Source organism: Sinohyriopsis cumingii, chromosome 3 (assembly GCF_028554795.1).
Source record: "Sinohyriopsis cumingii isolate HCF-2022 chromosome 3, ASM2855479v2, whole genome shotgun sequence".
In the NCBI taxonomy this organism is placed as follows: domain Eukaryota; kingdom Metazoa; phylum Mollusca; class Bivalvia; order Unionida; family Unionidae; genus Sinohyriopsis; species Sinohyriopsis cumingii.
The window spans coordinates 143,695,089-143,710,291 of record NC_142963.1 but is presented as its reverse complement, the minus strand read 5'-3'; the positions used below and the strand labels follow the sequence as shown (position 1 = coordinate 143,710,291).

The 15,203-nt window shown below is 35.6% G+C and overlaps 1 protein-coding gene across 1 annotated transcript; it reads right to left on the bottom strand.

Annotated features, from left to right (window-relative positions):
* Window positions 1–278: 278 nt before the first annotated feature.
* Window positions 279–13,367, bottom strand: LOC149804010 (uncharacterized). Its single transcript, XM_089954033.1, has 4 exons — window positions 13,043–13,367; window positions 11,253–11,631; window positions 2,731–2,993; window positions 279–840 (listed from the first exon to the last, which is right to left on the bottom strand). Exons 1-4 carry the CDS (start codon window positions 13,305–13,307, stop codon window positions 455–457), a joined length of 1,293 nt encoding a protein of 430 aa, XP_089810159.1. The 5' UTR covers window positions 13,308–13,367; the 3' UTR covers window positions 279–454.
* Between the last annotated feature and the right edge of the window lie 1,836 nt (window positions 13,368–15,203).

Below are 15,203 nucleotides of genomic sequence, written 5' to 3'. Positions count from 1 at the left end.
ATCGCAACATCAATATTTTATTAATTGAGCAATAAAATAGTTGCGTTTCGACCCTGTTCTTTGTCGAAATAAATGTCATTTTGAAAGGAAACAAAAATATTCTTGTTTGTTATGAATGAGCAATAACACTAAAATATATCCACATTTACATGCAAAGACAGTGACGTAGTACACATCTGAAGTATGATAAAACCTCTTGGAACAATGTTTTTAAGGATCTTTCAGTGATTGCTTATGTTGAAAAAACATTCATGTGTACAGAAGAGCGAAAAACTTCATAAGAAAAAATATTTATTAACAATTCTTCCCAAATTTTCAACCATTTACCCTCATTCTCCGCCCCTTTCTCTTCTCATTGAAAATGCCCATAATTCAGTTTTTAGATATCTCTCGGTAACTCGCACCCTCACATATGCTGCAGTCTATATTTTTGGATCCAGTTGTATCAGAGTTATTAAGGGAGATTTGTACCACGTTCTCCCTTTTGTCCTGTTAAACCGTTTTGTCCAGGAATACCCGAATCTCCTTTAGGACCTTTTGCTCCATCTGGACCTGGTGCTCCGTCTTCTCCTTTGATACCCTGTAGACCCATCGGTCCCGGCGGACCTGGTGGTCCCTCTTCTCCAATAATGCCTTTTAGACCTGGCATTCCAACTAACCCTGACGTCCCTTCAGGCCCCCGTGGACCTGGTTCCCCATTTGGTCCTGACACACCATTGAGACCAGGTAAGCCTGGCCGCCCTTTTTCCCCTTTAAGACCTGGAAGACCGGTATATCCTTGAAAACCAACTGGTCCTACCATACCAGGTTCTCCTGGCTCTCCTCTTAGACACTGTGGACCTGATAGAACAAGTCTTTTTATTTTCAAAGATTAAATAAAAATGTTTGATTCGAGAAAAAGACAAATAAAGGCAAATATGTAGTGTCACCAACGTGTCAATCAATGTTCGAACACTTCTGTTGTAACCTTTTTATATTTTGAAATTTCATTCACACACACGCGCGCGCGCATGCACACACTACAGTTTACTAACTTTCTTTCTTCCTAATTGAAGAAAGGTTGGTAAAACGTTGCATGAAGGGGTTAACGATATTTATGTGGGCTCCCATTTTGCACAATGCATTAGTTTACTGAGAAATTCGTGAGACTGTATCAATAACCTACCATGAAATTCCACTCACATTTATCAAGATGAATTGCCTTTAGCACCATATTATGAAGTCTATATATCTACACAGAATATATACCAATGATTTAAATGGTATTCCGTATAATATCTCAGAATAACAGATTGAAGCAAAAGTCTTATAATGTTTCCATCTATGTCTAAAATGCTTATTTTGTTTGTTTTTATTATTAGAAAAGGCTGGTGGTGAGAAATTACATCAGCGTTGACATTTGCTTATACGTTTTCTTTACTTATATATATACAAATAATACTATCATACAGGTTAGATCATTTTAATTTTAATGTATATATATATATATATATATATATATATATATATATATATATATATATATATATATATATATATATATATATATAAGCTGACTGTACTGATAATTATTTTCGGAAACAAACAACTTCTTCGCTGGTGTGTAATGGACTCTTGTCGACTGGGTTACCGAAATGCGTTATTGACAAGTGGCGATAGGTGAAATGCACGTTACTTTTAATTTGGACCGATTGCCCAAAAGTGGAGGGATTCACATCTATCTGATAAGTTATGGCACATTTCCTGGATAATTGCATGTTTAGTTATCGAGAACATCGTGAGAAAACCTCCCACCATTCTTAGTTAATTGTCAGAATTATCAATTATCAGCTCTAGACAACACCAAGGAACATACACAGAAACGGCCTTAGCAAACGTGGGTCCCGATTTGGATCATTTTGGCGGGGCCCGGCTGGATTTACGCGCGGAACCCCCTGTGAGCGCGGCATTTGGAAATAAACTTTTAAATAAGTTTTATATGATACAAGTACTGAACTTAAATTTTTTTTCCATCGCTCTAAAATTACTTTTCCTTTATAGATATATTTTTAAAAAATAACAACGCGCGTGATCCAAAATCGGTCCGATTGGCCTAAGGCCGGCCTTGCACCGTTCTTAGTTAATTAACAGCATTATCAATTATCAGCTCCAGGCAACACCAAGGAACATACAAGCAGACGTAAACCAATGCAACTGACCAAACACCTTTGAAAAGACCATTGCAACTGACCAAATACCTTTGAAAAGACCATTAGAGAAACACCAGTTAATTGAAAGTACGTTGTTGTGTTTAATACAGTGATGGGGTCAGGTTTAAATGAAATGGTTTTAAAAAGTGGAAGCAAAAACATGTAGCTCTAAAAGATGATTTTAACACGTTTGTGTAATTTATTATGTGATTGTACTATACGTGCGTAGTTTTTTTGCGATGTACTATAGGTGAACATTTATTTAGCGATTGTACTATTTGTGAGCATTTTATTTTGCGATTGTACTACAGGTGAGCAGTTTGCTTTCTTTGCCATTGTACTATTTGTGAACATTTAGAATATTAGGCATTTTTCAAAATTACAATTCTGATTTTCTTGATTATTTATCCCAATAAAGAAACCCTTTTCATGCCATTGTCTTCGCTTGTACCAGCTTTTCAAAGATTTATACGATTTTTTGTAATAATGCTAATTCCTACGACATATATATAACGTATGAAAGACAAAATGTACTACTCACTGCAATGCCCACTGTCATCTGCTTGATATATGGCAAGCCTTATCTTGAGTTCCCGATACTCATCCTCTCTGTCGTTCCGCTCGTCTAGTAATCTCTTGTGTAGATCATTTACGTCTGACTGCAAATCGGTTATAAGGGTACGCAAATCAAGAAGTGCTATTTTCCACGTAGGCAACTGCCTCTCAGTTAAACAGTCACACGGCGAACATAACATAACAAGAGACAACGTAATGGTCTGAGCAAGTGGATTCATTATTGGTGTAATTCACGTTTACAGTTCCCTGCGTTACAGCTCAGATATCTAATTCTTGCGAGAACTTTACCGCCCTGCTCATTAGTCATATCGCATCGTTTCATTCAGCTTATTTCCTCCTCCTGTTCGCCAAATGTAACCGGAAGATACAAGAAAATACGAAACCACTTGATATAGGGTTTAGTATCATTCTAAATTAGTAGTCTGTGTTACGGTTGATATGTTTGATCAATAAGATTTGGGCAGACATGCACATAAATAGACAAAAGAACAGTGGAATGGAGGATATAAAAAACAATGCATGAAGGAGTACAGGATGGTATTGTTGAGAATGGGTTGAAATTTTAAGACAGAAGTTTGGAGGTGTTCGACGCACGTAAGCCACACACAAAGGACTACTGAAGATTGACACTCACCCAATTTCAGCTAATAGTACTACTTTTTGGCCCCACCCCAACCGAAAATATACATGTATGTCCTTAATTAGTATCTCCTACTCATCGTCCATGTTACTACTCTTTAAAAAATTACTAACAATCTGCAACATTAAAATGAGCCAAACTCCAGACCTGATCTTCCAATTACTCCCCCACCCCATGTTCGAACAAAAAAATTATAACTTCTACGTTCAAACAATATGGTAATTTGCAGTTTCTGATTAAATTCTACCAAATCATCTTTTATACCTTCAACAGTATCGTTGTGGAACAATCTCGAACATGATACTCATTGTGGCATGTCTTAGAATGCATTGAAAATGTGTTCATATCCAAATATCGTACTTAGGAAGACGCCAAGTTTTTTTTCATCGAACGCTTTTTATTATCCATATTCGATTATGGAACAATGTACGTTCATTAAAAGCTGATCACTATCGTATTCAACTGGCTGACACTCTAGTTCATGCGGTGGGCTGGAAACCACCATGCACCTTTTCGTTTTGTGTACCAAGCACAGTAAACTACGAACTGAGCTGATAGGTAATTTACTTTCAATGTCTTATGCAGCTAGTAGCTTATATTACCATCTTTGGAGAAAGGGGGATGAAAATGAAAAATATAGAATTTTGCATCACGTATATAAATATAAACCGCTACTAGACGATTTAAATGATATATTCAAATCATAATTACTGTCATTGTATGTCTGTCTGACTGTTCTCTCTCTCTCTCTCTCTCTCTCTCTCTCTATCTCTCTCTTCAGCCAATTATTTTTTATCATTATGTTGTCATGTTGAATATGTTGCAATACATGTGTCATTAAGGGAAGGAGCGAATTTAAGTTGTTAGAACTTGTGTCATGTAGGGAGGGAGCTAATTTAAGTTGTTAGAACTTGTGTCGTGTAGGGAGGGAGCTAATTTAAGTTGTTAGAACTTGTGTTGTGTAGGGAGGGAGCTAATTTAAGTTGTTAGAACTTGTGTCATGTAGGGAGGGAGCTAATTTAAGTTGTTAGAACTTGTGTCGTGTAGGGAGGGAGCTAATTTAAGTTGTTAGAAGTTGTGTCGTGTAGGGAGGGAGCTAATTTAAGTTGTTAGAACTTGTGTCATGTAGGGAGGGAGCTAATTTAAGTTGTTGGACTTGTGTCATGTAGGGAGGGAGCTAATTTAAGTTGTTGGACTTGTGTCCTACAAATAAATGGAAAATGTACACTCTCACAGTTGCAAACGAGAGAAAAGAAGTGGATGTTGTGATCCGGAAAAAATATGAACTTTGCTTTTACAAATATGAAATCGTAGAGAATAATTGAACTGTAAGGGACATGGAGGGACATTTACTTAATTGTATCACTCTCTGCATGACAGAGACTGAATTCATAGTACTGGGACTGTCTTATGTGAATTGTTCTTTTTTGGTCGATGAGTGTGCTTCTTAGAGTTTTAATTAGTGGTAGGTAGATTGCTTATACAATTAAGGACTAAATAACACAAGTATTTTCCAAATAAAATATAAATTTAGTGATTTTAATTAGTGGTTGGTAGATTGCTTATACAATTGAGGACTAAATAATACAAGTATTTTCCAAATAAAATATAAATTTAGTGATTTTATCTCAGAGACTATCCGAAATGTAAATAATTATGTTATGGATGTTTATGTGTCACATACAATAAAAATCCAATATATTCATTGACGAAAGGTTATCCTTATTGTATGACTGTGTACGTTTAAACAATATATATAAATTTGTAATCGATACAGTGACTGAGTATGTATTTAAACATTTTATATGGTAAAATACATAAAAGAAATGATCACATATATGTATGTTATGTTTTCAAGCTGATATGCTTAAATTATGCTGAAGTAAGCATATTAAATAAGCTTTTAACATTAGTATGTATATAACATGAAATGAAATTACTCCACAAAACTCTGTTTATAAGCTGCAAATGGAGAGCTCTAAAAACCTGTTCAGGACTGACTTATAACGACGTAAAATGTTTAGAATGTAGAAGGACTCTGCTCTAAGAGTATTTTGTTTGTCTCCCGCCATACGTATACAAGAAAGTCTTTCTGTGTGCTCATTAAAGTTTTTTATTTTGGTTAAATCCAGCACATTAGAACAGGAGCAAATTAAAAATTTTATTGATGAAAAAATCGGCGGAAAATATACTGTGAAAATATTAGAATGAAATAAACGGAATAACATGTGAATTTTACAATTTCAGGATCATATTGTTGTGATAGTAACAGAAAAAGTATAATAGTTTCTTTAAAATGTGACTTCAACATTTAATTGATTATATTGTTTCTTCGATCCCTTCACTTACTAGACAGTATGTTCTTTGAAATGATGGGTAGCCTCCAGCCATCTTACTGCTTCCTATTTTGGCTGTTTGTAAATTTAGTCTTGTAAAGAAAAAATACCTAAATAATCGATCTGCTCAGCCATTTCCGTCAGGTCGTGAAATAAACCTCGGTTGTAATTCATTGCTCTCGTTCACATCGAACAATAATGCGGAGCAAAGAGAAAAGGTCACGGTCTTTGCTGTCGCAACACTCGTGCAATCGGTCATAGGCGAATCACCAAACACATAAAATTTATATGTATTCCTACCACTACTTCCGAGATTGTTTCACCATCTGACGGAAATGGCCGAGCAATGTTTCGATCGATAAATATTGTTACCTTTTCAACAGGGAGATAAAAAAATGTAAGCCATAGGAAAGCATTAAAAAGCAAGGTATGGAATGTGAACTTCGTGCATATAAATATAAAGGTCATTCTGGAAAGTTAGTGTATTATTATTACATATTGCATATAAAACAAAAACAAATCCTCCTTGAAATAATTTTTCTTTAAAAAAGCGGATAAATGCCTGAATATGTGCTGTATAAATATATTTTCAGCGTGATTAAAATTGAACAATACGTTTACTGATGAAAACAAAGAAGAATCGCTTGATATAGAAATATTGACGAACCCTAATATCACTACTGGAAATATTCCAGTGCAATGTACAAAGACTGGATTGAAAAAGAAATCTTCTACATAAATGACTTTGTAAATGAAGAAGGTTGGTGTATCAGTCTTAGTAAGTTTCACATTAAATTAATTAGAATCCATGAGAATTTCCAAAAAAATTAAGGGACTGTTGAGTGCCATACAAATCAACAGGCTTAAAGCGGATGACAGTATCGATTCTGATATGCAACACCCACGAATGCACATATCTGTTCTGTTATAATAATGGGTACAAAGGGACGCACACGAATAAACAAAACTTTAATTTACAATAGTCAAAAGCCAGCCTAAATTGTTAAAAGGAGTATAGATATGTACAATTTATATGAGAATGACTGGAATAAGATTTCCTCTTTTCCTCACAATGAAATCCGATTTAACTGGTTTCAGATATAAGATCTTACACTAATTTTGGCAACATAATTTTCTTTAAACAAACTGGAAATTTTTTAAATAATGTGTGCTCTCTTTGTGAAATCTCTGTGGAGGTTTCACGGCACGTTTGATGGGTGTATCCAAACACGGGATCAATCCTGACAAAAAATGTATAGAATGGATAAAGAGTAAGTGCAATCATATCTACAATTTGTATTTATCGAAAGAAGGATTTCTGCATGCTATAAGACGTACAAGATTTGAAACTATATATTTATAACAGTATATTTAATAATGAATGACCAAATATGTATATTTTTAAATATAAAAAACAACAACTGAAATTACACTTTCTGCCAGAAAAGTAGTCTGCATATACAAACTTACACATGGGAAACTTTTCATACAAAATGGCAAAATTACAGAGATCTGTTTTTAAACAGAATATTGATTCATCTCTAATTACCATTCCATTCATAGTAAGATATGTGTTAATATGTTTCAAGGCATTAATAATTCCCAGGGTCGGCCTGCCTATTAGACTCTTGGACTGTTCATGCATAGATACAGTGCCCCGATAATAGCTGCTGAAACTGTCAAGGAGGTCAGCATGAAATATCAAAAGTATACGGCACGATATATTTTTAAAAAACCGGGGGAGGGATAAATGCCTCCCACCCCTGTAGACGCCAATGCATATTGTTCAAGCAATGTATGTATGTATGTAAGTACGTATGTATGTATGTATGTATGTATTCATTCATTCATGCACGTACGTACGTATGTGTGTATTGGTATTTGTATGCGCGTGATTGTATACACATATGTATGCATATATGCATTATATTTCATGGTGTAGGGAAGGACGACTAAAACCAAACAGTAGAATCATAACAACATGAAAATACTAATATATGTAATATTTGTTGTTGAAATCTCTCTCTCTCTCTCTCTCTCTCTCACACACACACACACACACACACACACACATCTTTACATTTATACTAGTTATGATATTGCTGATAATTTTGAACCACTACTTGTTAATATCTCATATGCGAAAATAGTCAAGAACATTCAGAAATTCCCTTTGTTGGGAGTGATTGGTTTTCCTGTATTTTCGTTCTTAGGGATTTTGAGAGTAAGAAAAAACATCCCGAGCTTGAGGTCCAAAGGAAGGTTGTAAAACAATGTTCTGTGCCTTTCTGTCGGTGTCTCATGTCAAAAGGAATGTTCTGTAACTTTCAGTCGATGTCTGATGTCAAAACGAATGTGCTAACACAATGTTCTGTACCTTTCTGTTGCGTCTAATGTCAAAAGGAAGATGCTAACACAACATTCAGTACGTATCTGTCAGTGTCTGATGTCAAAATAAAGGTGCTAACAAAACATTATATATGTGTCTGTCAGTGTCTGATGTCAAAAGGATTGTGCTAACACAATGTTCTATACCTTTCTGTCGGTGTCATATGTCAAAAGAAACGTGCTAAAACAATAGTATGTACCTTTCTGTTGGTGTCTAATGTCAAAAGGAAGGTGCTAACACAATGTTCTGTACCTTTTTGTCGGTGTTTAATGTCAAAAGGAAGGTGCCAAAACAACGCTCTGTACCTTTCTGTCGGTGTCTGATGTCAAAAGGAAGGTGGAAACAAAACATGATACACGTTTCTGTCGGTGTCTGAGGTCAAAAGGAAGGTGGAAACAAAACATTCTACACGGTTCTGTCGGTGTCTGATGTCACAAGGAAGGTGCCAACACAACATTCTACACGTTTCTGTAGGTGTCTGATGTCAAAAGAAAAATGCTAACAAAACATTCTACACGTTTCTGTCTGTGTCTAATGTCAGAAGGAAGGTGCTAACACTTTTCTGTCAGTGTCTGATATATTATTTCTGAAAGCGCTTTTGCTAGGTCTTCCTCGAGTTTCTTTTATGACGTTTTGTGTCAGATGGTTGTCTATTTCATTTAAGAGTGTGTTATGTTTTATTCATAGCCAGTACGCAGGACCCCTTGTCTGCTGACTTCATGACAATAGGATCCCACTCTTGCAACTGCATTTCCTCTCGTGTCATATTGTCTTTATTGGTGTTACTTGTATGAATCGAGACCATTTTCACTCGACAATGTAAATGATTTCAGGGTAGGACTTTTGCTAGGCGGTTGGACGTAGAGGTTGATTCATTATTAAGGTCACAGAATAGTTCGTTGAGTCTCGTTGTCCACGTAAAATTCTATGAGTCTTCTTAAAACTCCAGTGCATTGCAATTTTTAATATTTGTAAAATAACCATGCATTTTATATATTTTTATATTGGTATTGTGATGTGTGGAGGGTATTTATAGTTTGTAATTATTGCCCAATCATTCTGATTAAAAATTTGTAATAAACAAATAAAGCCAAGCAAAATTTCCTATCCTTGTCATATAATAAAAAATTTAAATTTTCGAAAGCTCAAAACTTATGCACACGGGCAATTACATTGTTGAAGAAATTGTAATAAGGCACAAACTAGTAAAGCCAATCCGGTTTAGACGAAAAGCTGACAGGACTTATTGTTTGATTTTAAATACTGCATTGTCTGTAAATTGATAGAAGTAAATAAAATGTATACATATATTTGTTTCTAAAGAGTATGAATAATAGCGTTAATGTGCCGCAAAAAGTTGTAATATCAGCCATTGTATTCAGCTGTCCGTAACATATTTGTTATCGTACTCAGTTGTCTAAAACATATATGCCATTGTACTCAGCTGTCCATATGATATATGCCATTGTACTCAGCTGTCCAAAACATATATGTCATTGTACTCAGATGTCCATATCATATATGCCATTGTACTCAGCTGTCCATATATATGCCATTGTACTCAGCTTTCCATATCATATATACCATTGTACTCAGACGTTTAAATCATATATGACATTGTGCTCAGCTGTCCATGTATATACCAATGTACTCAGCTGTCCATGTCATATATGCCATTGTACTTGGCTGGCCTATACTATATATGTTAGTGTACTCAGCTGCCCATATCATATAATTGCCACTGTACTCAGCTGTCGATAACGCATGTAGCATTGTACTCAGGTCTACATATCATATATGTCATTGTACTCAGCTGTCAATATCATATATTCCATGGTACTCAGCTATCCATACGATATATTGTTTTACATCTGAAGCTGCATTGAGATTTCTCATAATGTCTTTTGTGGGCTGTTATTCTTGATATCTACGTATCCTTTCTTTAGTATTTAATATAAATCATGGAAAACATTTGTACGCATCGAAATTCAAGCTCAAACTCAGAACCACGAAGTCAAATACTGGTATTATACTTCAAGCACATTGATTAGATCTAAATTAAACATGCTGGCAATAAAGGAAGAACAAACTTACAACAATTCATAGTTTAAGTGTTTCGGTTCTTTTCATTCGAATCCAAATGACAACTGTCAATTTGTGGAATTTGTACAACCTGATCATTGTTCCCCTGATGAACATAATCTTTAATTTTGAAACTTCACTTGTTTTGCGTAAATTTTACAATATATTTTCAAAAACTAACAGCCTCACGAAGGAGAAGAGGCTACATAATGTGTAGTTTGACGTGAAGAGACCTAAGACGCTGACGATAATCACAGATCTTAGATGGGTAGCACATACTCTTGTGCGTGTTTGAAGCGGGACTGAACCTACATTCGTTGTGTACAAAGCACGCGTTATCGTAGTTCATTCCAGAACTGAATTTGAACTTGCTAGATCTGAAATACTTTTCATTTACTTTCCATGAATTTCTCGTATTGTAGAATCACTGATGGTGTATGTTTAAAGGTCAAATAAATTATTAATACTATCATAAATGTATAGTTTTGTAACTTCCGCATATCTGGTAAAAATAAATCTTAAAGTTCGAACTCAAACGAGAAATAAGCAAGATGATGATGATAAATGAAACGAGCCGAACCTAGAGAGATTTATGACGTAATGACAAAGAAAGTATTATATTCCGTCCCAGATCCGTTTTGTATCCTGTGCTTAAGATAGTATATGTTATTTTATACTGGGGTCAACGTTAGTCAAATTTAATGGTACTCAATTTATTTGTATTTCTACTTTATTAGTATTTCTACTAGGCAATATTCCATCGGACTAAGTTCTAATGGTTCAAAATATGATCAGCTTTGCTTTCATTTGGATCACAAATCTTCATAACCTTAAGACCGATACAAAATCACCGTAATAATTTTCTGATACACTAGCGTGATGGTATAGTAATATATTAAAATACTACTAAAATTACTGTGTTTACTCTTTTCAGAATGATCTAAATGAGTCAAACTCTCCCATACTACATGTAGTCCCGATTCAAGCTGATCTTTTCCTTAAAACAAAATCAGATAATAAAATCTCCATACAAAGATTACGCAGAATTGCCCTTTTCACCTTTCGGACCAGGTAAACCCTTTAGTCCAGGTAAGCCTCTTTCCCCTTTAGGGCCTTGTGGACCTACAGTTCCTGGTACTCCATCTTTTCCTTTTGCACCTGGTGGTCCCATTGGTCCAGGCTCACCTGGTAGTCCAATATCTCCTTTCTCCCCATCTCTTCCTGGCAATCCTGTAATACCTGGTATCCCTTGACGACCTTGTAAGCCCGGTGCTCCTGGATTTCCGCGCTGACCCGTTACACCCGGCAGCCCTGGTTCACCTGGTATCCCTTTCAAACCTGGTTCACCTGGGAGTCCATTTCGGCCTCGCATCCCATTTCGACCTGGTGGACCCGGCCTTCCTCCGGGACATTTTGGACCTGGTAGACCAAAATTCATTATAAATTGTATAAAACTCTTTTTAACGCGTCAAGAAAATGCACATATTCTAAGGGATAAAAATATAGCATCATCTGTAGTACTACTTTTCCGAAATGTTTAATTTTCCAAATTGATAGTCTTCACGTTTCCAGAAAGAAAAGTATGGGAAAAGAATGCTCTAAATACGAATGCTTACAACAATAGGATTTACTTTATCTTGATATTGTTGTGAGCCTGTTTGTTTTATTCCAAGGCCATGTTTAGATTTTCCATTGCATAGTGATTAAAGCCGAATCAGGCTCTGTGTGTGTGTGTGTGTGTGTGTGTGTGTGTGTGCACGCTCGCGTTTGTGTGTACATGTTTGTACTTGTAAAAATCCAATAATTAAGATATGAAACATATGCATGTTGATGTAGAGATTTTTAAATTCTTTTTACTTATTTTAGTTAGACAACTATTACTGTGTTCTAGATGGTGGATGAAGGTACTCCATTAACCTTAAAAAAAATCGATAAATTTAGAACTAGAACCTATATGTATTTAAAGCATGGGTGCCCGCCGGATTTCTTGCAGGGGGAGAGGCAGTCAGTCACGGCCGGGAGAGTTAGTTGCGTAGTTCCGTGCGTAAGCAGTCTGAAACTAAAGCTAATATTTCCTAAACTTTTTGAACTGAATCTTGTGACATATTTTCAGCTTCATTTGCATGATTAAACTTGTCGGAATATATATATATATATATATATATATATATATATATATATATATATATATATATATATATATATATATATATGCAGTATGATGGGGGGTCACGTTCCCCCCTCCCCGACCTATGCTGCCGGCGCCCATGAATTAAATCCATTTATTCTGATAAGCTGAAGTAGTCATACGGTTTTCTTCATATAATAATGTTGCAAAAGCCTGTAAGAACTGTTTGAAGTAAGACTTTTTTCTTATATATTGCAAATTATCTAAGGGTAAAAAATGAAAATTATTATACGAGAATGTACATTATTTCAAAGAACATTTATTAATCTATTAAATGTAATTTTAATACATCTTTTTATATCGGTGATGCTTTCTGTTAAATGATATAATGCTTTTTCATTATAAATAGATGCTTTATTTTACCAAGTATCACGTGATAAAAAAATACATTATTGCATGCGAAATTTTGTCAATTTAAGGAACATTGCTGTCTTTATTCTCCCCAAACTTAGTGTTTATTCGTGTTTGCAACGTAATTAAGGATTACATATGACAAATGTCAAATAATTCTAAAATAAATTTGTTCATACAAGTTTATTTTACTGAAATAATTGTTAACTTACTTTAAACATTTCTGAGGATGTTTTGAACATGGAAACGTGTGAGAAAATATCTAATACGAGAAGGAAGTTTGTTACTCACCACAATATTCATTTCCGTTTTCTTGATATCTGATTAACCACTGTATGAGTTCCCTGTACTTTTCCTCTCTGTCAGACCGCTCGTAGTGCAATCTGTCACGCAAATTATCTAAACTCGACTCTAAATTTCTTATATCGTTACTAAAATCATGAAGTGTTTTCTCCAAATTAATTGTTTGCATTTCATCTTCAGCGTCGTAAAAACATTCACATGGGACAAGATATATGAAAAGAGACAATATAATGATCTGTGCGAAGGGACGCATAGTTGCTATAATCTAACTGAATTACAGGGATCAAAGTTTGGAGGATCCGATGTGATGTACAATTTTTGTTTAGCCCATTGCTGATTTGTCTTATTGCATCCTGTTACGGGTCATTCCTCTTCAAGCTTGTGGTTTAAATGCGGGATACAAACCATGTGATCTAGTGGTGTCATTATATGTACAGTTTGTGTTGCGGACGAACGAATGCATGAATGAATGAATGAACAAATGAATAACTGACATTCAGAAAAACAGGTGGATGGATGGATGAATGTATGGGTAGATTGATGAATGGACCTGATATACTGACAGACAGATGATTTAATCTATCTCAATGATCCTGAAATAATATTTGATACCAAGGATGAAAACTTGTACCGTCAGTTTCAAAGTAAGGTCGTCAACTAGAAGGTAAACCCAGATGTCGTACTCTGTGTCGATCACTCAGCTTATTGTTTGTTTAGACCAGGGGTCAACAACCTAGGGCACGCGTGCCATACGGTGTCACATCAAAAGCTTTTGTGTTGCACGCAAAGGACAGCCAAAAATTTCTATTTTAACATTGTTGTATCTTAGGGGCCGTCCATTTAGTACGTACGCATGGAGGGGGAGGGGGAAGTAGCCCAAATACATACACTTGCGTATGGGTGTGTGTGTGTGTCTACTGATAATGTACGTTACGCATAGGAAACGGGGGGGGGGGGGGGGCTGGATAATAATTTGTCTAATACGTAACCTGTTCGACAAGGTTCAGTCGACGGAACCTAGACAAACTGTTTAAAGTTACGCAGCTTATTTGTTTGATGCAGCCAGACATTCAACGTCGGTGGACTATGTTTTATTAAACTAAATGGACTGCCGCTAGCAATGGAATCAATAATTATGGGCATCCACTTGACAAATTTTTGACACATTCGGTTTCTTAACTAAATGCAGCACTTTTTTTTAACTCTGAAGTATAGCACGCGTTTGCATTTGATGAGAATCTCTTACAGTTCCGGCTCTAGGATGTACGGGGCCCAAGGCAGCACGCGATGAGCGGGGCCCGAAGAAAAGCTATTTGATTGCTGAGTTGATTTCCTTAAAGCGCGGGGGCCCAAGGCGGTTGCCTCTATCGCCTTGCCCTAGGGCTGTTTCCTGATCTCTAATGTTTGCTCCCCTACCTTGTTTCACCCCTGAAATATACGACCAGTTAGTTTTGGCGCGACAAATATATGTTTTCAGAAAAGAAGCTAACTGACGTAGAGTGGTTGTCTTGCCTATAAAGCACACACGTTACTAATTATACGGAAGAACTGTGAACCAGTCTAGAAATGGGTGAAGAAATAATAGAGTATATACGGGTTTGGTGGTCCATAATTGGTTAATAATGAAAATTAAAATTTTAGTAAAAATATTTTTGAGAGCTTATTCTATATGTAATTTTTTTTAAAAATATAGACAAATTTCTCCTGATGCAATTTTAGCATTCTTACAGGCTTGACTCAGGAGTACTCAGTAATGAAAGTGGCAACTGATTCATTTGGTGCAGAATCAACAACATGTGTTTCATGCACATGTATGTAAACAAAATGCCGCGGGTCATATGGTGTTCTCCACACGTAAGCTTGCACCAAGGATAGGTGTGCATGGAGAAATATAATTCTGATCATCAGCACCCAGAAATTTTAAGTTATTGAATTTTGAATATGATGGTGTTTCCATATGTTTTCTATGGGAGTTGAATTAGTACCGTGACTCCTAAAATTCTGATAAATCCATGGTGACCCTACTATAGCTGGGAGTAATTTTTGAAAAGAACTTGTTTTACCGTCTATCCCCGTCAACACGAACTCCAGAATCGTCATTCAGCTTAAATGTTTCGAAATTGTTTTAATTTCTTTGATATCTTCTCCG